Source organism: Solanum tuberosum, unplaced genomic scaffold (genome assembly GCF_000226075.1).
Source record: "Solanum tuberosum cultivar DM 1-3 516 R44 unplaced genomic scaffold, SolTub_3.0 scf00339, whole genome shotgun sequence".
Lineage (NCBI taxonomy): Eukaryota > Viridiplantae > Streptophyta > Magnoliopsida > Solanales > Solanaceae > Solanum > Solanum tuberosum.
In genome coordinates this window covers 554,202-578,454 of record NW_006239260.1, presented here as the reverse complement: position 1 = coordinate 578,454, position 24,253 = coordinate 554,202, and the positions used below count along the sequence as shown (strand labels likewise).

At 37.0% G+C, this 24,253-nt stretch overlaps 1 protein-coding gene across 3 annotated transcripts; it reads left to right on the top strand.

Moving 5' to 3' along the window:
- Positions 1 to 960: 960 nt before the first annotated feature.
- LOC102583023 (uncharacterized) lies at positions 961 to 24,253 on the top strand. Of its 3 annotated transcripts, XM_006360888.2 has the most exons (13): positions 961 to 1,587; positions 2,915 to 3,252; positions 5,824 to 6,697; positions 7,474 to 7,572; positions 7,824 to 8,001; positions 8,506 to 10,235; positions 11,410 to 11,622; positions 11,942 to 16,498; positions 17,588 to 17,697; positions 18,625 to 19,015; positions 19,140 to 19,457; positions 20,904 to 21,161; positions 22,294 to 24,253. In XM_006360888.2, exons 1-13 carry the CDS (start codon positions 1,021 to 1,023, stop codon positions 24,136 to 24,138), a joined length of 11,478 nt encoding a protein of 3,825 aa, XP_006360950.1. In that variant the 5' UTR covers positions 961 to 1,020; the 3' UTR covers positions 24,139 to 24,253. The 3 variants fall into 3 exon arrangements, with proteins under 3 accessions (XP_006360950.1, XP_015170542.1, XP_015170543.1); XM_015315056.1 differs by lacking the exon at positions 7,474 to 7,572; XM_015315057.1 differs by lacking the exons at positions 961 to 1,587; positions 2,915 to 3,252 and having other exon boundaries at positions 6,610 to 6,697; positions 7,469 to 7,572.

The window sequence follows — 24,253 nt, the reverse complement described above, 5'->3', positions numbered from 1 at the left end:
GGGGGGGGGGGAGGGCATCGGAGTAGTAAAAGAAAAATTAATTTTGAGGCGTTGGAGTTGGGGATGGGCGGGTTAAATTTAAAGTTTAAAGTATTTTTATTTTGTGTTTGGGGGAGGGGGGGAGGAGTGGAGGGAATGAAGAGTGGGGTAAGAGATTTTGTTTTTGAAGCTTTAAACATGACCCCTATAATAATATGGATACCCTTGTTATTCATTATGTAACTCGTTTTTATTCATTTAAAATATGAGTTGAGTCGAGTGTTTAACTCGTTTTTTATCGACTCATACTCGACTCGCTCGTTTGCCACTCATAGTAATATCTATCACATTTATCTACTTGCATTATACCCCTCATTCTATCCATTGATGTGGAGACTTCTTCACCCATAAATAGTGATGTTTCTTTCTTTGTGAAGCATCCCAAGAAAAATGTCAAGTGTGAAAAATATTGTAGTGGATAGTAATGAAAAAAAAAGGTTGAGACAAAGGAAATATTCTAAGTTTTCAACTATATTCGCTATATAAAAAGAGAGTAATTATAGGTTGAAGGAAGGTGTTTTTGTTGTGGAGTTTTGGACTCTTTAACTAATTCGAAATTGCTTGAGTTGTACGATGTTGTTGGACTGTTGTATCTTCGAGGGGACAAGTCAAGAGATATATTACTGGATCAGAATATGCCGCCGTGGACTTGAATCTCCTTAAAGAGAGCGAGATATTCGCATCTCATCCTAAAGTTTTATTTATACATTTTTATTATTTTATTTTCAACTATAATTTATTATATTTATAATATATTACACCAATAATAATAAAGTATATCTTCTAGGTGTTTTTTTTAATGAACGCGAAATGAGCTAAAACGCACTTATTCCGGACAGAACAGACATTGCTACATAGGCAAAGCCCGGCTGTCAGTATAAAAGGTCCACTCTCATTTACTTATGTCTACTGTCAAATTAGTCAACGAATCATTAGTTCTCAATTTTGTATGTCAGAGATATTCTTAAACCCTTTTCTATAATGTACGGACGGCCACCGTACAACGGCGGCGGCTGGCACGGAGCACAACCACCGTTCAACGGTTGGCCTCGAGCAGAACCACCGTACAATGGCGGAGGCAGCAGCTGGCGTGGTGCAGAACCACCGTTGTACGGCAGAGGCAGCGGCTGGAACGGGGCGGCGCCACCACCACCACCACCACTAGGGTACCAAAGCCCTCATGTTAATCATCATCCTCAATCTCCAAATTTGTTCCATCCATCAAATAACCCTAATTTCCCGGTTCAAAATCCTAACTTTCGGGGTTTTCCGGTTCAAACGAAACCCAGGTTCCAATTCCAGCGGCCTCCTCCTCCTCCGCCACCACCTCAGGCTAAGAGTTCCTCCAATTCTGGTGAGATTGTTCTCAAAGTTGATAGAGCTGTAAAGAAGGCGCGGCGAGACCTTGTAGAGGCTGGTGAAACTGTATCTACTTGGAAAGTTTCTCAAGCTGCATTGGCTATAGTTAAAGCTGATTCCTGGGAGTCTTTAGGTGTCAAAATGCAGAATGTACCCTCTCTCCATAGCCTCATACTTATCGAAGGGAAGGTACATCTCCGTGCTCTAATCGCAAAATAAGTCACTTTAGCTCATTTCACGCCCATTAAAAAAAAGGTATAATTCACTGAGCAACCTATATAATTGAGCACTAAAGAAGTAGTTTCTTAATATAGAAGTATAATTGGAAAAAGATACTAAGTTTTGTCTTGAATTCTTAAGGTTGACACTTATTTTAGAACAATTTCTTTTTGCTTAAGTGACTTATTTAGGGACTGAGGGAGAGTACATCTTTGTGAGGTTTATCTACCTTTTGGTATACTTCTTGTATATCAGTATTTGTGCCCATCATTAATGAAATTTTATTACTTTTTCAAAAGAAAAATGTTTTAGACTACAATGAACGTTAATCTGTCATATGGTTATTTCTTTGACATTTGGCAGCAAATGTATCAACTTAGTGTTGAATGGTTTGAATTCCTACTAGCCATTTGCTAATTTGAATGATGTTAAATTCAAAAAATAAATTTTGTAATGTGAGAATTCATCATCAATGAGTTTTACATTTGTGGGTTTGAGATAGGCAATATGAGTAAGCTCACACAAGCAGAGTTTATCAGCTTAGCATATAACAGAAAAATGAATTTGCTAACTTCGTTGAGCTACTTCTATGTTTTTTAACTCAAGATTTAATAAGCAATATAAAATGTTCTCACATGATTTAGCATTCAGTTTCAACTTTCATGCACTCTTATTTGAGTAGCATTGTAACGCTTTCTGTATCTGTTTTTCTTCTTTCATTTGAAAAATTAATGCCAAATGAGTTTACCATGTGGTTCTTTGATTTTTCAGATCAGCAGGATTGTTATGAATATCATTCAAATGCAGTCATATTACCCTGTGCTTCCTTTTGATTTGATCCCCCACCTTCTTCTTCCTTTTTCCAGTTTGTGTTTTGGAGGCTAGCTTCAGTTCATCTGCTTTTGGATGTTGTACAACTATTATGGCCTTGTTTTGACCTTACTTACCCCTTTCTCTTAAAAAGAAAACTATATGCACTGTTTTTGGTCTTTTACATCTGTTGATGTGCCATTTGACCCCTTGAGCAACATTCTATTTCCACCTACAACCCTTCAAATGAGGGGTGGGGTGCATTATTTTCAAGTTGAAGGGAAGAGGTTAATGAATCAATCTTCTCAAAGCAATTTGAAATTGGAGTGAAGCGGTGGGAGTCATCAATCATTAGTGCCATTTTGTATTTGTTGCATTGCTGTTAATTAAATTTATAGTTGGATGATTTATTTGCCTTTTTTTTTTGTCTCCATTTGAGATATTCACTGGAATACTAAAATTCATCTCCCGATCTCTTCTTCCCTAGATTGTTGCTTTCATCCACTGCTTTGTCGCTGTTCTAAGAGTTACCACATTGTATGATTTGGAAGTTGCCATATGCAAGAATGAGGGTATTGAGCAGTTTGAAAAGCTGGAATTGGGTCCTCTGCTGAAACATCCGCTTATAATTCATTACTTTTCTGTAAATCCTGGTGTGTCAGAAGTTTTCAAAATAACACATGAGGAGATAATGTCCTTCCTTTCTGAGTTTATGGATGGTAATGGAAGTACAGTTATGAAAGTAGATGAACTTTTGAACTTCATTGCTGAGAAGAAGTCTGCTGGATCCAGAGAGAAGCTTGGTGTGCGAATTCAGAGCTTGGGGTATGTGGTATATTTTCACCCATACAAAATCTTATTTACGTGCAATTTGTCAATTTGATATTTGTTGAAAATATTATTTTTTTGAGAAAGGTAACTTGTATTATAAACAAAAGAATACATAAGGAGTATTCTAGTAATACTTACATCCAAAAGTTGCAAAAAGCAAAGAACTCCTATGGAGGTCATAAGAACTCTAAAATACTAGGAATATCCTCTGCATCTTGAGGATATTCATGTTTACACCAAAAAAAGAAAAAGAACCACGCAATTCAGCTTGTTGCAACTATTAATGCTTAAAACCTTTGAAGATCGTAAATTGGGGTGTGAGGAATAAGTAAAAAATTCAAAAGAATTAATTCTCTTTTTCCATCATTTTGGAAATTTGTCAAAACTGTTCCTCAAAATTACCTTTATTATTTTTCGTTCCTGCTTTAATTATTCAATTAAGTATTAACAATATTTTTATGAAGTAATATGTTGTATTGCTGGCATCAAGACGATGCTAAGATTACAAAAGTGATGTTAGCTCTAAAGACAAAAAGTTCTATAAGCATTGGGAGCTAACCAAAAGCAAAAGGAGGCTGTTAAGTCAGCTCAGAGAGCTAATGAAATCTACAAAAGAAACTACATCATTTACAGGCATATAATACTCCAACTAAAAAGCTGTAGCAGGCATCTAGCAAATACTGATTAGGAGATTCTAGCAATGATATTTGTTGTATAAATGTGATAATGTAAAATAGGAGAGAGGAGTACAACCTTCTGCATGGTATAGAACCTTTTACAAGAAAGGGGGGGGGGGGGGGGGGGGGGTGGGTGGGGGGGGGGGGGGGGGGGGGAGGAAGTATTAACAATATTTTTATGAAGTAATATGTTGTATTGCTGGCATCAAGACGATGCTAAGATTACAAAAGTGATGTTAGCTCTAAAGACAAAAAGTTCTATAAGCATTGGGAGCTAACCAAAAGCAAAAGGAGGCTGTTAAGTCAGCTCAGAGAGCTAATGAAATCTACAAAAGAAACTACATCATTTACAGGCATATAATACTCCAACTAAAAAGCTGTAGCAGGCATCTAGCAAATACTGATTAGGAGATTCTAGCAATGATATTTGTTGTATAAATGTGATAATGTAAAATAGGAGAGAGGAGTACAACCTTCTGCATGGTATAGAACCTTTTACAAGAAAGGGGGGGGGGGGGGGGGGGGGTTGTGTGTGTGGTGATTCAATCAAGTAGACACAAAATTACCCATGTGATATTACTGGTAATACTGCACTCAGAGAGAGAGAGAGAGATGCTACTAACCTCTCACAACAATTTTTTTTAATGCTAACTCTTGAAAATTCATGTTCCTGTCATCATTGATGTTGCACTCCTGAGTTCAAACTTAATAAGTCATGTTATTTGCTTCTTGTTTCCCCTCTCTCTCTCTCAATAATTTACTTAAAATACTGTAGGAATGCTTATACCTTTTTCTTTTCTTCAAAGTGTTTTTGTTTGGCTTGCTGAATTAAAGTGCCCAATTTGATTGAGGATCATCTCAATGATGAGGGTAGGACATAAACGAAATGGTTATCTTCCAATTTTCTCCAGGAGTTGCAGATAATGATGCTTTTTCTGTTTCTTCAATTGTTCTTTGTTTGTTTTATGGTTACTTCTCTTTGCATGTTCTTCCACGTGTCTGCTATCCGCATGGATCACTTTTTAGATTATTAGCACATCTTGTTGCAGTAATGAAAAGATCATCAGGTCCTTGTCAACATAAAGAGAGGAAGACAGTTTGGCGTGCAGCTATATGGTTATCCCTTTATTTTTGATATTATGGAAGGACTGATCTTCTATCTTCGTGATTTAGTATTAACCTTTTAACCAACATAAATTTCCTTTCAGAATTAGATTCACCTTTTAGCCAAAATAAATTTCCTTAGTGTCTTTGCGGAGTTGAAGTTCTGAGGTTTCTTTTTCTTCTATAAATTTTCTTGAACCATGATGAATCAAATGTTCCAGTTAAACTATTGGACTTTTTGAGGTTGTAATGTGATATACTGTTGCGTTGTGGATTAATTGAGAAATGTATGACTGAAATTTCTCCTTTTAGCCAATGTAAATTTCCTTAATGTATATGCATCGTTGTTAAGTTCTGAGTTTCCTTCTTTTTCTTCTATGATTTTTTCCCAAACCATGATGAATCATATGTCCCAGTTTGTTATTGGACTTTATGAAGTTTTGATGTGATATCCTATTGTGGTGATGACTAATTGAGACGTGATATTACTAAAGTGTAAAGATGCAACTTCCTCCTTTGAGACCTTTGTCCCATCTTTTAAAAGTTAAATAGTTATCTTTGCCACCTATTTGTATTATATCTGATCTTTCAGTGTGAATATATGAAGCTTGATAAAATTTAGTAAATCCTGGTGGAGAATGGCTTTATCCTTTTTCTTGTCTTCGTCAAAACTTTGTTAACTTGTTCTATGTACTTTAAACACATGTTACTCATGCTTCTTCTGCTATCTCAGAATCTTATCATTAGTGTTTCCTCATCTCTACTCCTTCCTTGTCCCTTTCAGGATGCATATTACATTTATCCAGCAAGCAAGGCTGTTTGAAACTAGTGCCAAGAACAAATATATGCATACGGTGAAAAAAGAGCCCAGTAAAATTATTAGGAAACGTCCTATTCTATCTGCACAGAAGAAGCAGTTAGATAAGAATTTCATTTCCATATCATCAGATTCAGAAGATACAAGCAGTGACAGTGATCAAGATGAAACTGAAAACACTAAAAGTTCAGAGGAACCACACATATCTCCTTACCCATCAGCATCTGTTGAAATGAAGCCATATGGTTTGAAAGCTGAAGTTGAGGAGTTGGATGAGAATTTCACTTCCATCTCTGAACGCATCACATCATTTTCTTCAGCTAATGGGGAATTTTGTGGTAAACACATAAGATTTATATCATCAGATTCAGAGGATGCAAACAGTGATGGTGATCAAGATGAAACTGGAAACATAAAAAATTCAGAGCAACCAAGCATATGTCCTTACCTAAACGCATCTGAAGAAATGATGCCACTGGGTTTGGAAACTGAAGTCAAGGTTAGCTTACACACAACAAGTGGCAGTGATATATATAGTAAGGATATTAGTCAATCTGACAGTACCTTTCGCTCCCTTTTGGATAAGACCGAGCGTTATCTCAGGCAATCCAAGAGAAAACGAAAATTTGATGATATTCAGAGTCTCATGGCTTCTCACACAGAAGTAGTCAAAAGAAAAGTGGTTCAGACAAAGCCTTTTACTCGTAGGAAGGGAACAAAAATTTCTCCGTTGGGGAATCAAGACTCAAATGGTTCAAGCGATTCATCACAAGGCAATGATTCAATTAAGATGTTTGTTAACACTTGGAAAGAGGCATGTCGGACAAATGATGTAGATGAGGTATCAATTATGCAGTTTTTACTGTTTTTCTGGTCTAGTGGATAAATGAACTTGTCCTACACCGGTCTCTCTTTTTTTGTACACTTTTGCCTTTAGCATCACCCTGATGCTCTTTAATGAAATCCTTTACTTCATCAAAAAAAAAAGTAAAAAATGAAGTCAATCCAAACACCCCCTAAAAAAGGTTCACCTTCTTCAAAAAATTAATTGATCTATTCTTTAAGATCTACTTTCATTTGGAACACTGTAAAACTTGAACTCATACATTACAATTTTTGATAAACTAGAATGGGACACCTAACTTGAGACACAGTGGGAATACATTCATTGCATTGGATATCCTGATGTTGTTTTTGGAAGCCTTTTATCAGAAATGTGTGCTATTTTTTGTGGTTCTTTTAATTTGATAATTTGTATCTACCCTACCCAAGCCTACCCTACTACAAGCTTGAAAAAACATTGAAGGAATAAGTTCTCTTTTTAGGAAAGTGGGCATTGGCACAATTTAAAGATAATCCAAACTAGAAACTAGTCCAGTTAACTTGGGAAAGTATTACATCTTACATCTAACGGTGTAGGAAAAGTTCATGGAGGACCTCCTCATCAACTTACGGCTTCTTTCTACCCATTCATACCACTCTGCATTCTCCAAATTCCATCTTGTAATATCAAACGACTTGAATCAAGCATTGAAATAGATCCTGTTTTCTCCCATTGTCAGATGTTGACAGTCCAATACATATGCTGACTTCAGGAACTTTTTCTTTCTAGTTTAGGTTTTTGAAAGGATGCTTCAGTTCTATAAAGTGAAGAAGAAAGCTAAAGTGACGACATTGTTTTCATCATTTCCATTTTGTGGGTTGCTTCAAGTTGCTGTAAGTTTACTGATCAGTTGTGTTAGTAATTAATGAACTTTAGACGCCTGAGAGATATCTGCTTGTTCATGGAAGATGTAAAATTCTATGTGTTAAGTAAACCTCTTTTGAATCCATAACCTCTTTAATTCTTTTTTATGCAGGCAGTTTTCCCCTAGTGGCATTCTACTTCCTGTAGTTTTACTAATTAGTTTCTTGCCTGAATATCCCTTGTATAACTTTTTCTTATATAGTATAATGTGACTTTGCAGGTTACATCTATTCAACATGGGATGTGGGATAGTTTGTATGATAAGCTCCAAATGTTTAAACAATTTGAGTTAACCAGTACAGGTGCTGAAAATTGTGTTAATTCCATATGCATTGAGGTTGAATCACCTGAAAGGGGTGCTACCAATCACTCTGATAGGCTCTTGGTGTGTGAAAGTGGTGAGTTATACACCACCAAGATTTTTGTTTTACCTGTAAGGATTCGTAACTAATCGTCAAGGTTTTCTCATCAAAATTCTTGTATGTAATATGCGCTCAGCCACTACTTGAAAATGAAAAAGGGGAAAGAAGTCTAAGGTACCTGAAATTAGAATTGTCTGGACTCTGGCCTGAATATCACTTTTCTGATTGGTTGAAGATTTACGTAGGATAATGTATGTCTCTGCTAGATTCAAGTAGTGTTTTTGAATAGCTCTGCAAAGTGACCTTTATGTTTCTCTAGCTAAACAGATGCAAAAAAAGCCTGTTATTACCTACTTTCTCAGAAAAGAATTTTTTTTCTCTTAATTCTGCTAATACCATGATTAAATTCTCTCTTTTGATAAGTTAACATGACTAAAGTTTCTATGCTCAGATTTTTCATTAAAATTTCTTTTGGAGTTTCCTGTTTACCCTTCCTCCAGTGGATTGCTTACTTTTCCATTAATTTGTCTGATTACATAGGTTTCACCGTTGGGGACATAATTGGTAAAATTTCTACATATTTTGAGGGTGGTGATGATGCCTGGTCCACTGCAAGTTCACACCATGAGAAGTTTTTCTTCCTCTTGAATAAGTTTTGCAAGCTTGAATCTTGGTTGACAGAGCAGTTTTCTGTCAAGCAATTTGAGTCACTTGGTTATGGGGATATCTGGTCCTTCCTGGAGAAAAATATGCACCTGTTTAGTCATACTTTACCAAGTTGCTTAACAGGTGACATGCATGAGAAACCTTCTCTGGTACCTTCAATGCTTGATTATCAGTTTGATCTGTTGTTATCTCAGGCTTCACAATGCTTATGGGAGACTGAAGAAGTAGGCAAGCGAAGAATCTCTGAGTTACTAATGAGACAATTTCCTTTAGTCTGTTTAAAAGTAGCTGGAAGTGACTTAATGATGGGTGTCGAGGGTTTTATGAAGATAAATAAAGGTGATATGACCTTAAAATCTGTTGTATTCTCCGGAACACTGCTCAAGGAAGATGCAGTAGGAAGATTTCACAAAAATATGTTAGAGAAAATGGGTTTAGAGAATGGTGAAGGAAACGGAGCTCGTATAGTTATGTCCAAAGAAGCCAAGAAAGTCTTGCTAAAAAGTCCAATGTTGATAGATCTGAACTTGTGGTCACATTGGGATGTTGTGTTTGCTCCTTCTCTAGGTTCTCTTGCGGGTTGGCTGTTGAACGAGGTAAGTACCAAAGAGTTGTTATATTTGGTGACTGCATGCGGGAAGGTTGTCCGTGTTGATCATTCAGCCACTGTTGATTCTTTTCTGAATGTACTGCTGCAAGGAAATCCTTTTGATACTGCTGTCAAACTGTTATCTCTTTTGGTCTTATATGGTGGTGAAAAAAATGTTCCTTTTTCACTTCTAAAATGCCATGCACGTCATGCATTTGAAGTTTTAATTGAACATTATGAGGAAACAAAATCACAGGATCCCCTCAAGGATACTAAATTTATGTCTAGACAGGTTATAAATGATAGAAGTACATTCACTATAAACAGCAAGGTACCGAGGAGTGATAGGGTGGATAGTGCCATGTCTTTTGTGTCAAGATTTGTACTTGATTGTCTGGGCTATCTGCCAGTTGAGTTTTACTGTTTTGCTGCAGACATATTGCTTGCAGGATTGCAGCCATTTGTCAAAGATGCCCCTTCAGCTATCTTAGGTGAATGTGAATGCGTAGAGCAGCGTCTTATGCTTCATCGAGTTGGAATGTTGCTTGGCATAATGGATTGGGTTGACGATAAACAGAAGTTGGCTTCCAGTTCTGCCTCTAGCTTGTTAATGTCTTCTGGATCATCATGCTTGGGAGTCACAGAGCTTGATCTCAGCGAAGACTCAACCGTTATGCATGTAGTGTCAAACAAATATCCCTTGTCTAGAAGTGGAATTAGCCTCTCACCCGATCCAATGCGGCAAGATGAAAATCAAGAAGCCTGCTGCTCTGCTGTTGTAACTAATGTCCATCTTGATAATTTGGCTGGTTATGCCAAAATGCACTCATGTGAGCTTGAGTGTTCTGCTGCCAGGGTTATTGAATCTATTCAACAAGAAGAATTCGGTCTGCAGCCTGATCAATCACTAGTTGAAAGTGCATTGTTGAAGAAGCAACATGCTCGCTTGGGGAGAGCACTTCATTGTCTTTCACAGGAGTTGTATTCTGAGGATTCACATTTTATCCTTGAGCTGGTCTGTATACTTCACCTTGATCTTGTCTGTTCAGTGCTTCCTCAATTCATTGTATATCCGATTCTTGTGTTGGGTTATATATTTGTAAACTCACAATTCAATGTGGTTAAAAAGGGAGGTTTGATGTCGATTGTAATACAAAGGTTGTTGTGGTGCTTCATTGGAGGAAGTAAGTTGGAATTGGAGGACAACTACATGAATTAGACCTACACTAACCTGTAGTTAACAGATGGACTGAAAAATAACTAAAAAGATAAATTATTTAGCAAAATGGAACCACCTGGAAAGTTTTTAGATGGAACAGGAAGAAGGTAGGCAAAAGTTGGAACCTATTAAATAACACAATGTTGTCCATATAGGTATAAGAACTTATTCCTACCCAACTCTGATGGAAGGTTTGAATGGTTTTTTTCCCCTGAAAAGTCTTAAGAATTTCATTATTAGACACCAAGTCGGTGTCAAAGAATGTACAAGTTGTTCTTATGACTCAAGTTAAGTCATTCATAGGTATCTAACTAACTTTGTTGACTATCTATACAATTTGGAATAATCTACTCATAGGCATATACTACTGTTCTTAACCCTCATTAAATATTGGAAAAACTTGCTGCTGGAAGATAAATTCTGTTAATTGATTAACAGGGATGTGGATACTTGAAAAATGTTAGTGTGCTGAATATAAAATTTTCAATTTTTGCATAACAGGCAGTTGGGTGCAAATTGCAACTATGTCTTAGAGTAATTATGTGGCTTAGTACACATTATAACAGGTCTTTGGGTGCATTTTTTTCTTAAATAATGAATCCACTGTATTGTCCTGATTAACCTTATTAACTCGTTGGCTTTGTACCTTGAGTTTAATAAAATGCTTCTTTATTGCTAATGTTGAACTTACCTTAGTGTAACCACTTCTCAGTGAGGTGACTAGATATTCCTTTGAGATGTCATGGAGTAATCTTGAATGTTGTTACCTTATTACTTGCTATAATCTTTTGTTTGCTCTAGAGTTAGAACTTTTAGTTCTGCAATTTTGTTATCAGTAGAATTTCTCTTATTAGGAATACTAATAGCTTCTTTATTATAGAGTTTAATAAGATGGAGTGCACTGTGCATTTTAGCAGTCAAAAGCATGAATAGAACTGATTGCTTCCTTTACAATGGCATGTTAATTCAGGTGCAGAATGCTGATGATAATACCTACCCTGAGACTGTCGAGCCCAGTTTGACTTTCATTCTTCAGGATAAAGGCATTGTAGTTCTAAACAATGAACGTGGTTTTTCTGCTGATGACATCAGAGCACTCTGTGATGTTGGAAACTCTACTAAGAAAGGACGCAATGCTGGATACATTGGCAAGAAAGGCATTGGTTTCAAATCAGTATTCCGGGTAATACACACAAACACCGTTACTGAATTTTATTTAGTTCCTTGCAGAATTTGTGTGAAATATCAAAAAGTTTTGGCAGTAAGTGATGCATATAAGAAATGCTGAGAGGACTACTTAACACTAGAACTGTGGCCTACTCTTTTTATTCTATTTTGGGTAAGAGTTGCAAACAGTTACTGAGTAGACAAAGTACACAAATCAAACCTTTTCATTTGTAGCTTTCAGGAATAAGTGGTAAAAACATGATGAACAATGTGTCTGAACTCAAGTTACTGTTTACAATCTGTCTTTCGCTAAACTTTTTGTTTTGTTTTTATAGGTCACTGATGCTCCGGAGATTCACTCCAATGGCTTCCATATTAAGTTTGATATCACTAATGGGCAGATAGGCTTTGTTTTGCCAACTGTTGTTCCTCCGTGTGACATTGACTTCTATACCAGATTGGCATCGACAGATCCTGATTGCAATCATTGGAAGACATGCATAGTGCTTCCCTTGAGATCAAGTCTCTTGGAAAGGTCCAGCGGAAAAAATATTATATCAATGTTTGCTGATCTTCATCCATCATTACTGCTTTTTCTTCACCGTCTTCACTGTATCAAATTTCGAAATATGTTAAGCGATTCTATTATTGTTATGAGGAAAGAAGTTGTGGGAAATGGTATCGTTAACGTTTCCTATGGAGAGGAGAAAATGACTTGTTATGTTGTATCCCAGAAATTGCAGGCTGACACTATTCGTCCTGATACGCCAACAACAGAAATTTCCATAGCATTTACATTGCAGGAAACAGCTGATGGAAGCTACAACCCACATCTGGACCAACAACATGTTTTTTCATTCCTTCCTCTGAGAAAGTATGGCTTGAAGTTTATACTTCAGGGAGACTTTGTACTCCCTTCGTCCAGGGAAGGAGTTGATGGTGATAGTCCTTGGAACCAGTGGTTGTTGTCAGAGTTCCCTAGCTTGTTTGTTAGTGCTGAGAGGTCATTTTGTGATCTACCATGTTTTAGGGATAATCCAGCAAAAGGCGTTACAGCTTATATGAGCTTCATTCCCCTTGTAGGAGACGTTCATGGTTTCTTTTGTAGTCTTCCTCGGATGATTCTTTCTAGATTACGCACATCGAACTGCTTGTTACTAGAAGGTACAGAAAATGAATGGGTTGCTCCATGCAGAGTTTTGAGCAATTGGACGGAAGAATCTCGTAAGCTCTTGCCTGATAGCTTGCTTCGTAAGCATCTTGGTTTAGGGTTCTTGCATAAAGATATAATTTTGCCAGATTTGTTAGCCAGGGTCCTAGGGATTGAGAAGTATGGACTGAAGGTTCTATTTCAGGTTATGACTTCTTTATGCTCTTCAGAAGATGGTCTAAAGTCAATGGGTTTGGGATGGTTATGTGTGTGGTTAAATACTGTATATAATTTGTTATCAAATAGTGAAAGCTCAGCAGGTTTTCGGACAGCAACAGATCTCATGAATGACCTCAGGAAAATTCCATTTATTCCCCTTTCGGATGGCAAGTATGGATCACTGGATGAAGGAGTAATTTGGTTGCATCTTGATCCACTGGGATCTACAATTGATGATAAGTATGCAGCAGAAACTTTCCCAGGACTGTACGCTAGTCTTAGAACAGTGAGTTCTGCACTTCTTTCTGCTGCCGCTGCTCTTGGCACATCACATTGTGAATCATCAATATTAGATAACGTTACTAGAATTCTGTATAGAGCTGGTGTTGAGCCTTTATCGGCACATCAAATAGCAAAAAAACATATTGTGCCATCTCTCTACAGAGAGCAGAATGGACAAAGCCATAGAGAAATAATGACAGAGGATCTTGCCTTCTTTATGTTGCATTTGCAATCGAATTGCCCTGACTGCCAATCAGAAAAGGAGCAAATTATCAGAGAAGTGCGTGACAGTGCTTTTTGCCAGTGTGACTCTTGCATATGTCAATGTCCAGAACTCCATAGCAACAGCCTGTTTCTTGCATTTCTTCCTCTGAGGAAGTATGGTCTGAAGTATAAACTTCAGGGGGATTTTGTAGTCCCTTCATCTGGAGATGAAGTTGCTGATGATATTGCTTGGAACCAGTGGCTGTTGTCAGAGTTCCCTGGCTTATTTGCTAGTACGGAAAGGTTATTTTGTGATCTTTCATGTTTTAGGAATAATCCAGCAAAGGGTGTTACAGCATATATGAGCTTTGTTCCCGTTGTAGGGGAGGACCATGGTTTCTTTTCTAGTCTTCCTCGGATGATTCTCTCTAGATTACGCATGTCAAACTGCTTGATACTAGAAGGTACAGAAAACGAATGGGTTGCTCCATGCAAAGTTCTGCGAAATTGGACAGAAGAGTTCCGTAACCTTTTGCCTGATAGCTTACTTCAGAAGCATCTTGGGGTTGGATTCTTGCACAAAGATATTGTTTTATCAGATTTATTAGCCAGGGCTCTTGGAATTGTGGAGTATGGACTGAAGGCTCTAATTCAGGTTATAACTTCTCTATGCTCTTCAGAAGATGGTCTAAAGTTGATGGGTTTGGGATGGATATCTGCATGGTTAAACACGATTTATACATTGTTGTCAAATGGAAAAGACTCAGCAGATTTTGAGACAGAATCAGACCTCATGAAGGACCTTCAGAAAATTCCATTTATTCCCCTTTCAGATGGTAATTATGGATCACTGGATGAAGGTGCAATTTGGTTGCAGTTTGATTCGATGGGCTATATGATTGATGGTGACTATGTGCCAGAAACTTTCCCAAGATTGCATGCTAGTCTCAGAATCGTGAGTCCTGCACTTCTTTCTGCTGCTGCTACTCTTGGCACATCAAACCGTGAATCATCAGAAGTAGATAATGTTATTAAGATGCTGTATAGAGCTGGTGTCCAACGGTTATCGACACATCAAATAGTAAAGAAGCATATTCTGCCATCTCTCTACAGTGAGAAAAATGGAGAAAGATATAGAGACTTAATGACAGAGTATGTTGCCTTCTTGATGTTCCACTGGCAATCGAGTTGCCCTGACTGTCAATTAGAAAAGGAGCAAATTATCAATGAAGTGCGTGTCAGTGCTTTTTGCCAGTGTGACTCTTGCGTATGTCAATGTCCAGAACTCCACAGCAATAGCCTGTATTTTGCATTTTTTCCTCTCAGAAAGTATGGTCTGAAGTACAAACTTCAGGGTGATTTTGTACTGCCTTCATCTAAAGAAGCTGATGGTGATAATGCTTGGAACCAATGGTTGTTGTCAGAGTTTCCTGGCTTGTTTGTTAGTACTGAGGGGTCATTTTGTAATATGCCGTGTTTTAGGGATAATCCAGCAAAGGGTGTTACAGTTTATATGAGCTTTGTTCCCCTTGTAGGAGAAGGTCATGGTTTCTTTTCTAGTCTTCCTCAGATGATTCTATCTAGATTACGCATGTCAAACTGTTTGATAGTAGAAGGTGCAGGAACTGAATGGATTGCTCCGTGTAAAGTTTTGCGCAATTGGACGGAAGAGTCTCGTAAGCTCTTGCCTGATAGCCTGCTTCGCAAGCATCTTGGTGTTGGATTCATGCATAAGGATATAATTTTACCAGATTTATTAGCTCGGGCTCTTGGGGTTGAGGAGTATGGATTGAAGGTTCTATTTCAGGTTATAACTTCTCTATGCTCTTCAAAAGATGGTCTAAGGTCAATGGGTTTGGGTTGGTTGTCTGCATTCTTAAACACGGTTTATACATTGTTGTCAGATGGGAAAGACTTAGCAGGTTTTGGGACGGAATCAGGTCTCATGAGGGACCTTAAGAAAATTCCATTCATTCCCCTTTCAGACGGTAAATATGGATCTTTGGATGAAGGTGCAATTTGGTTGCATTTTCATTCACTGGGTGCCACAATTAATGATGTGTATGCACCAGAAACTTTCCCAAGATTGTATGCTAGTGTTAGAACTGTGAGTTCTGCACTTCTTTCTACTGCTGCTGCTCTTGGCACATCATGCTGTGGTTCATCAGTAGTAGATAATGTTTCTATGATGCTGTACAGAGTTGGTGTCCAGCGGTTATCGGCGCATCAAATAGTAAAGATACATATACTACCTTATCTTTACAGAGAACAAAATGAACAAGGACATAAAGAAATTATGACAGAGTATCTTGCTTTCTTGATGATCCACTTACAGTCAAGTTGCTGCGACTGCCAATCAGAAAAAGAGCAGATTATCAGGGAACTGCGTGACAATGTCTTTATTTTGACTAATCATGGCTGCAGGCGTCCTGGAGAGGTTCCCATCCATTTCAGCAAAGAATATGGAAATCCCATAGACATGAGTCGATTAATTCAAGGATTAGATCTTACATGGCATGAAATTGAGGATACATACTTAAAGCATCCAGTCAACAGAATGTTATCTGGAAGTGTATTAAAGTGGCGAAAGTTTTTCCAGGAAATGGGAATCAGTGATTTTGTACAGGTTCTTCAAGTTGAGAAAAGTATGTCTGATGTATGCCCTCTTCCCATGAATGTGACATGGCATAAAGATTTGATTCCCGTAGGGTCAATTGCAAAAGATTGGATGTCTGAAGAATTTGTCAATATGCTATTACTACTGTCTTCTACTCATGACACGGGAAAATGCAACTATCTCTTGGAGGTACTTGATAGATTGTGGGATGATTATTTCAGTGATAAGGTTACCGGCTTCTATTTCACTTCCAATGGAGAAAGGAAAATTTTTGATTCATCATTCAGCAGAATCCTTTGTGATGTTCGATGGATAGCATCAAGTCTCGATAATGAGCTCCACTGTCCAAGGGAGTTATTCCATGATTGTGAGGCTGTGCGCTCAATTTTTGGTGGTAATGCGCCTTATACTGTTCCCAAGGTTAGTGATATTGACTGAATTTGCGGTAGAGATCTTGAGTCCTAAATAGAATGTCTTAAATCAGTCTCGTTTAATTGTATTTTTAGTACTCATCACACTTTTGAGGTTTTTGTTGGTCTAGCACTCTACCAAAAGAAAATAACCCAGAAAAAAAAGTAAAAAAGTTTAACCTCAGGCTTATTTTTGGATGATTGACAAGATAGTCTATAGTTTTATCTGAAGAAGTTGCTTAACCTGGTAATTGTCTTGTCAGTGAAACATTCTTACGAGGAGATTTGACCTGCTAATTTTCATGTCAATGATTATTTATATGCATATCTACTAATAACAGCTTAGCCCATACCAAAAATATGATGTGGTTGATTTTTCACATATACTGGTATAATGAACTAACTCTTCTAATTTGTGCAATATTATTGCTATTGTAGAGAATTAACTTAGTGGACAGCCTAAACATGATTTATTTTATGCCATCCAAGGCTTGGTTCAATGGTAGAACAGTGTGGGATGTGTGGTAGCTTAGGCACATGTTACGATCTTGAATCTTGCTGGTGAACCAGTCTGGTATTTAAGTGGAGAAGATTTGGTTAGGTCCATTATCCACTGGGTTCCGAAGCTAGAAAACAGTTGATTTCGAGGTTATCTCAAAAGAAAAGAAAAATGGTCTAGCTTTATTTTAATGATTTTTTCTAGTTTAGTTTCACCGTATTGTCTTCACTAGCACTACCTTTTCCCTGGTTTTGGTTAGAGAACTGTATGACTTAGAAGCCAGCTTGAGTTAATTTGACTTCCAGGACAAGCTAGATTTCGTTTCTGATTTTTCTATTATGCTCAATTATTGTTCTGTTTTTAGCCAATATTTGCTTGTTGAGAAGATCCCTTATTTTGTGTTAGTTCACATTTGTGAAATGCTTGTTTTTATTTATGTTCCATTGATATGTGATAGTACCTTTATGATATTACTTTAACTTCTTCCTGGTACAGGGTAGCACCAAAAACATATTTTTGCTTGTGTTTTTAGCTTGAATTTGGTTTGACTTTCCCTGTCATCGCTCTTAGTTAGAGCTAATGCTTCTTTTTGTGGGACAGGTGAGAAGTGAAAGATTGTTAACAGCTCTTGGTTTGAAAACCCAAGTAACAGCCGATGACACGCTATCAATTCTTAAAGTTTGGAGAGCCAAAGCTCCCTTGAGAGCTAGGTATTTGATCTTCCTTCAGCAGAAAGCGATGTGAATACAGCAAGATGGTTTATGCTTTCATTTACTGAAAAAAAAACATTGTTTTATCGTTTCAGCTATTTCTTTTCCTATGGATTTAAATAAGAATTAGTCAACTAAAATACAAATAGTGTATGCTGCATGAATTGGTCACATATATCACATACTAAGGTTGGTGGTAATGGTCTGCTATATCTGATTAATCGATAGTCATTTCTTTTTCTTTTTCTTTTCTTTTTAAGTGAAGATCATAGTGTATAATAACTACCTATTATTTATTGGGTAGTTAATAACTACCTAGTTTCAAAAGAGTGTATAATAACTACCTTCATTTAGTACATTGAAGCCTAGTCAAACTCGTTAAGATGGCCTTTTGACTCCTGTTTATATTGTTTTCCTCAAAATGGTCAGATATTTGTTAGTCCTACTGAAACCCTAAAAAAAATGGACTCCGTTTTTTTAAATAAACCGAAGCATGGCTACAGAATTTTTAGTGAGAAAGCATTATTGATATTGTTGCTTTGATCGTACCTGTCTGCATGGGAGGCTGACATTGAGCTCAGAATGATATTCTTTCTGTGTGTTCCTGTTTCCCTTAAATGTATGCCTGTCTCGTAGAGGTGTCTTGTAGAGGTAACTATTCTCTTTCTACAAGAAAAGAAGGAAAGCTAGAACAAATGAATTGTCTAGTGATTGCCTCTTTCAATGTTTAATCAGCAATAGTCAAGCCATAACATGTTTCCTTTCAACAATTTTAGGGTCCTGAATGACTAAATGAAATAGAAAATTCTAAAATTTTAAGCATGTCCTTCATCATGAGATCTTCTTCGCATAATTATTTTGAACTTGAACACTCATCCATTGAATTCTATTTAAAAAAAACACTCATCCATTGAATACTTTTTTCAGTGTGTCACAAATGTCCAGATTTTACACATTCATGTGGAATACGATGAATACTTCTGAGAGAAAAGTGGTTGAAGAATTACGTGATGCGCCTTGTGTGTTTATTCCTTTGAAGTTTGGTGCTTCACTTGAAGATGCTGTACCTGGTGTTCTGTTGTCACTTAAAGAAGTCTTTTGGTGCGATTCAACTGGTTCTGTGGACCAAGTGAAGATGGTCAATACAAAATTTGTCCAACAACATCCTGTTACCAGAATATTATGTAGCTTGTACCCAGGCCTTCATGACTTTTTTGTTAATAGATGTGGAGTGGATGAGTTCCCTCATTTCCATGGATACCTTCAAATATTGCTGCATTTGTCTGCGGTTGCTTTACCTTTACAAGAAGCTAAGAAGGTAAGCCATCTTTTTTTTCCCTTATAAACTTAATTTGTCATAGTTGGTAAAATGAATTTTCTGCTAACAATGCCAGGTTTTGGTTAGCTCTGAGGTTAAAAATGATTGCACATTTGTTTTTCAGGTTTTCCATATATTTCTCAAGTGGGCTGATGAGCTAAAATCTGGCTCTTTGAGATTTGAAGATGTTGATTTCTTGGAAAAGAGTCTTAAGGAAAAGCAGTACCTGATTCTTCCCACTGCAAAAAATAAATGGGTATCTCTCAACCAATCCTTTGGGCTCATCTGTTGGTGTGATGATGATAAGTTAAGAACAGAATTTGAGCATTTTGATAATATTAACTTTCTCTACTTTGGGGAACTCAATGATGAGAATAAGGAAATTCTCCGAACAAAAGTTTCGATCTTCATGCGTAGAGTTAATATTCCTTCTCTTTCAGAGGTAAGCAAACTTACACCCTTCCTCTCTTTTCATTCTTGTCCACATGCATATCAGATTAAGACTAGATATTTCTGAGAGAGATGACATATGTTCCCAGTGGATTCTCCTACATAAATGGGCCAGTCTGCTCCATTTTTCATTGTTTACAATTTCCTGTCTTTCTTCCAGATTAACTTGAACTTTACTATCTATTTGGTCAATAGAAGTTTTTTCACTAAGACCATCCCAAATAAATTGAAGAACTTTTTTATTATTGGTGTCATCGATTTTGTATTTTATGTAATTGTTTTTAATATGACCTTTTAATTGCTTCAAATAATTACTCACAAATAATCCTAACTAAAAGCAGTCAGCTCTTTCAATCTCAACTTTGAGAAATTGGATTAATGCAACATTATTATATATTGGATGTTGAGATTAGTTGCTTTAAGCATAAATTGATTTTTATAGTTTTTAACTTCATACCTTTTTATTGTTTTTTAAATTTTCCTATACTTGTGGACTTTACTTCAAAGAAGTGCACACTCACTTTTTGGTTTTCTCTTCAAGCCCCAGGGACCTTGTTGTTTCTCTGTGCTTTTCACTTCCAAAAACATTGTTCAAAAGTTAGCTGATCGATGCCCAAAATAAAGCCGAAGACTCATTAATTTAATTCTTGTAGATGGAATTATGTAATGCTTTGGGTGGACAAAGTAGTTACAAATTGTAACTTCTTGGAAATTCCTGATATGTAATGCTTAAGCTGATAATGGTAATTATAATGATTTGAAGTTGGTTCATGGTTGGATGTCAGGGAAATAAGCCTCCAAGTGGCTCTTTTATCCTTGAAGTTGTCAGGTCTAATACAACTCAAATATTTGAGCAAATAAGATTAACCACTCTACTATTACAACTTATCTGATCTAATGACTGGCAAATTGGCAATGGGTGCCAAAAGAGTAATACTAGTTCATCTGCTTAATTGATTTCCATTTTTTCTCTTTTTCAACCTAATTATCTTTTGTTGGAGGTATGAATGAATTCTTAAAAATTCTGGTATGATGATTTCTTTCATTTGAAATCGCAACTGACAATTTGATCAAGAAAATGAATAGGCACAAGTCAGAACATGATGTTGTATGAAGGAAAAAAAAAGTCCTTCAACACAATATAGATCTTGATATTTATCAACTTCTCAAATCTGACAATAATTTTTTTCTAGTTCAAATGTGTATCAAGTATTCTAATCAATATGGTTTCCTTTCCACTTTGGAACATTTATATAGGAACTCATTTACTTCCTTTGTTTCATATTGATCGTCTTATTTACTATTTTGGGTTGTTCCAATTGTGTCCACTTCCATAGAACGGCTATTTTCCCATACTATTCAATACTTTCATACCATCCTACTATCAAAAAGGTACCATTAGGCCCAATCTTTCTCAACGTTAACCTCTCTTTTGCAGGTTGTAACACGTGAAATCATATATGATGATCCAACAGACACTTGTTTTATAGCTTCAATGGTTAACTGGGCCCTCCCATATGCTCAACGATATATGTATAACAATTACACAGACAAGTATTTGCAGCTCAGCCAGTCTGTATTTGAGAACTTGAGATGCCTACAGATCGTTGTCGTTGAAAAGCTGTTCTACAGGAATGTTATTAGAAGTGTCCACATAGAATCAGAGAAACAGTTTGAGTGCAATTGTCTGCTAGAGGTATTTTAACATGCCAGCATCTACGGATACTTTTATCAATGGAATGTTTCATACTTGAGATTTCTCTTATTTGAAAAGCTTGTATTGTATTTGAATATTCATTAAAATATGTCCTTGTTGGGATGACTGAGTGGCTAAAGCTTCCGGGAGTATCAGCTTGGTGATCCTAGGTTCAGATCTTCACTATTACACTCATTGTGCACCCATCTTCTCTAGCCTGATTACACAACTTCTTGGCTTGTGAGGTCTAGCAAGTTGCTCTATGAATTAGCTGAGCTGTTTGCAAGCTGTTCTCGACACCTCCGTCCAAAAAAGAATTAGTTGGACCTTTTAAGATAAAAGGATTACTATGATGATTTTTATTTTTATTTGAAACTGGTAACTTACTATGATGATATTTTTTTAATCATCACTACTTGTGTTTTTTGGGGACTAAGGGTCAGTTTTGAAATATATGAAATTGAAGACTGCTTTCTGCATATTTCAAGACTGTAACACATACTTCTAATATACTCTTGTTTATTTCTTCTTGAGCTCACTCTAATGGTGGGCAGGTTCTGGTGTGAAAGATGGCCTTGACACCATCGTCAAAAGGAAAAATAGTTGACTTTCAAGTAAAATGATTACTACTTCTTGTTCCTCATTAAAAGAGGAAAAAAATACTTCTCTGTTCCAATTTGTGCGTCGTACTTTACTTTTTAGTCCATTTCAAAAAGGCTGTATCTTTCCTTTTTTGGCAACTCTTTAACTCCAACTTTCCATGTGGTACGTTTAAGACCACAAAATTAAAGGACATTTTGGTACATCCTACATATCTTTTGTTTAAGACACAAAATTCAAATTTCTTTTTTAATTCTTAAACTCCGTGCCAACTCAAAATCAGCCAAACAAATTGAAATGGAGGGAGTAATAGATAACTCTTTTTTCAGTTCGTGGGAACTGTCCTATTTGCCATTTTTCTTTTGCCCGACTCGTGGAGATCTAACATGATTACAAGTGCATATATAACACTTATTTTGGTATATGCTTTTTGTATCTGGTTTCTGTCTATTTAGTTGTCAGTAAAATCTTATCCCTTGTTAAATGGTAAAACAAATATATAGATAACTTGTTCATTTTCACTCTTTCACAGGGAAACATCTTGTATGCCACTCGAGGATCAGATTCTCATTCAATATTCATGGAGATTTCTCGTTTGTTCTATTCTAGAGCTCCTGACTTGCACTTAGCGAACTTTCTTCATATGATCACGACAATGGCAAAGTCAGGTTCCACTGAGGAGCAAATTGAGTTTTTCATTTTGAATAGCCAGAAAATGCCCAAGCTTCCTGTAGGTGAATCTGTTTGGTCACTTTCTAACATTCCATTGTCAACTGATAGTGTGACATGGCTGATGACTAGTTGTGCTTCTAAAACAATTAGTGAGACAAACACTGTGAATTCCAAGAACAAACCTGGAGGCAACTCATATTGCTCAACTAGGAAAACTGATCATGGTGGCCATGATTCTCGTGCAAGTGTTATGAAGACACAGGCAGCCAGTAGCATCCAACCAAGGAAGGAAGAGACTAGCAAAGAAGTTATAGAAGAAACATCTACTCAGGTTCCAACTCAGATCACTTGCGTTAGCAACGATCCAGCAGCCTGTGCAGACTGGAAAACTGAACATAGTTTCCATGGTTCTTGTGCAAGTGTTATGAGGACACATGCAGACAGTTATATCCAACCAAGGAGGGAGGAGACTATTGAAGAAGTTATAGAAGAAACATCTGTACTGGTTCCAACTCAGATCACTTGTGTTCACAGTGATCCAGTACCCGCTGATAGGAAAACTGGTCATGGTTTCTATGGTTCCCATGCTAGTTTTATGAAAACACAGGCATCCAATGATATCCAACCAAGAAAGGAGGAGACTGTTGAAGGAGTTATGGCAGAAACATCTGCTCTGGCTCCAACTGAGATCACTTGTGGTCGGAATGATCCAGCACCCACTGTTGACAGGAAAACTGATCATGGTTTCCGAGGTAGTGTTATGAAAACACAGGCAGCTAGTGGCATCCAACCAAGAAAGCCGGCTTCAACTGAGATCACTCGTGGTCGCAATAATCCAGCATCTGGTGCAACTTTACTAGGTTCACGAGATACTGATCATGTATGTAATAGGGTCGTATCTTCTACTATCAACGCTTCAAGTAGTTCTGCTTATAATGTGACTATACCACAAGATCTGAATTATAGTTCATTTGATATGAGAGAAAGAGGTCAGCCTTCGGTAGGCATGGGTTATCCTCAACAGGCATCGTTAACTGGCAGATTCTCCAGTCATGTACATAATGTGTTGGTGCCGTCTACTGTGAATGCAGCAATTAATAACGTGACAGCACCACAAGACCTGAACTATAATTCATTTGATGCCAGAGAAAGAGTTCAGATGTCTTCTGGCATGGTTTATCCTCAACAGCCATTGTCAACTGGCAGATTCTCTGATCATGTACATAATGTGCTGGTGCCGTCTACTGTGAATGCAGCATTTACTAATGTGACAGCACCACAAGACCTGAACTATAATTCATTTGATGCGAGAGAAAGAGTTCAGTTGTCTTTTGGCATGGTTGATCCTCAACAGGCATTGTTTACTGGTAGACTCGGAGAATCTGCTGCATTCAATTACTTTGTGGGGAAACTTGGCAAGCCTTTTGTGAAATGGGTTAATGAAACTAATGAGACGGGGCTTCCTTATGACCTTCTTGTGGCAGGTAATGAGTATATAGAAGTAAAGGCAACTAGATCAGTGACAAAGGATTGGTTCCATATTACTTTGAGGGAATGGCAGTTTGCACTTGAAAAAGGTGAACTTTTTAGCATTGCACATGTTGTATTATCACCTCATAATGCAGCAACAGTGACTGTTTACAAGAACCCAGCCAGACTCTGTTGTCTTGGTAAACTACAGTTAGCTCTTATAATACCAAAGTGATAAACTTTTTAAATTGTATACAAGTCTAATTCATCTTTCAGAATTAGATGATGATAGAATATGATGAGAAATGCTTGCATCATTCACGAAATCAAGTCAATTACTTTATCTTGGA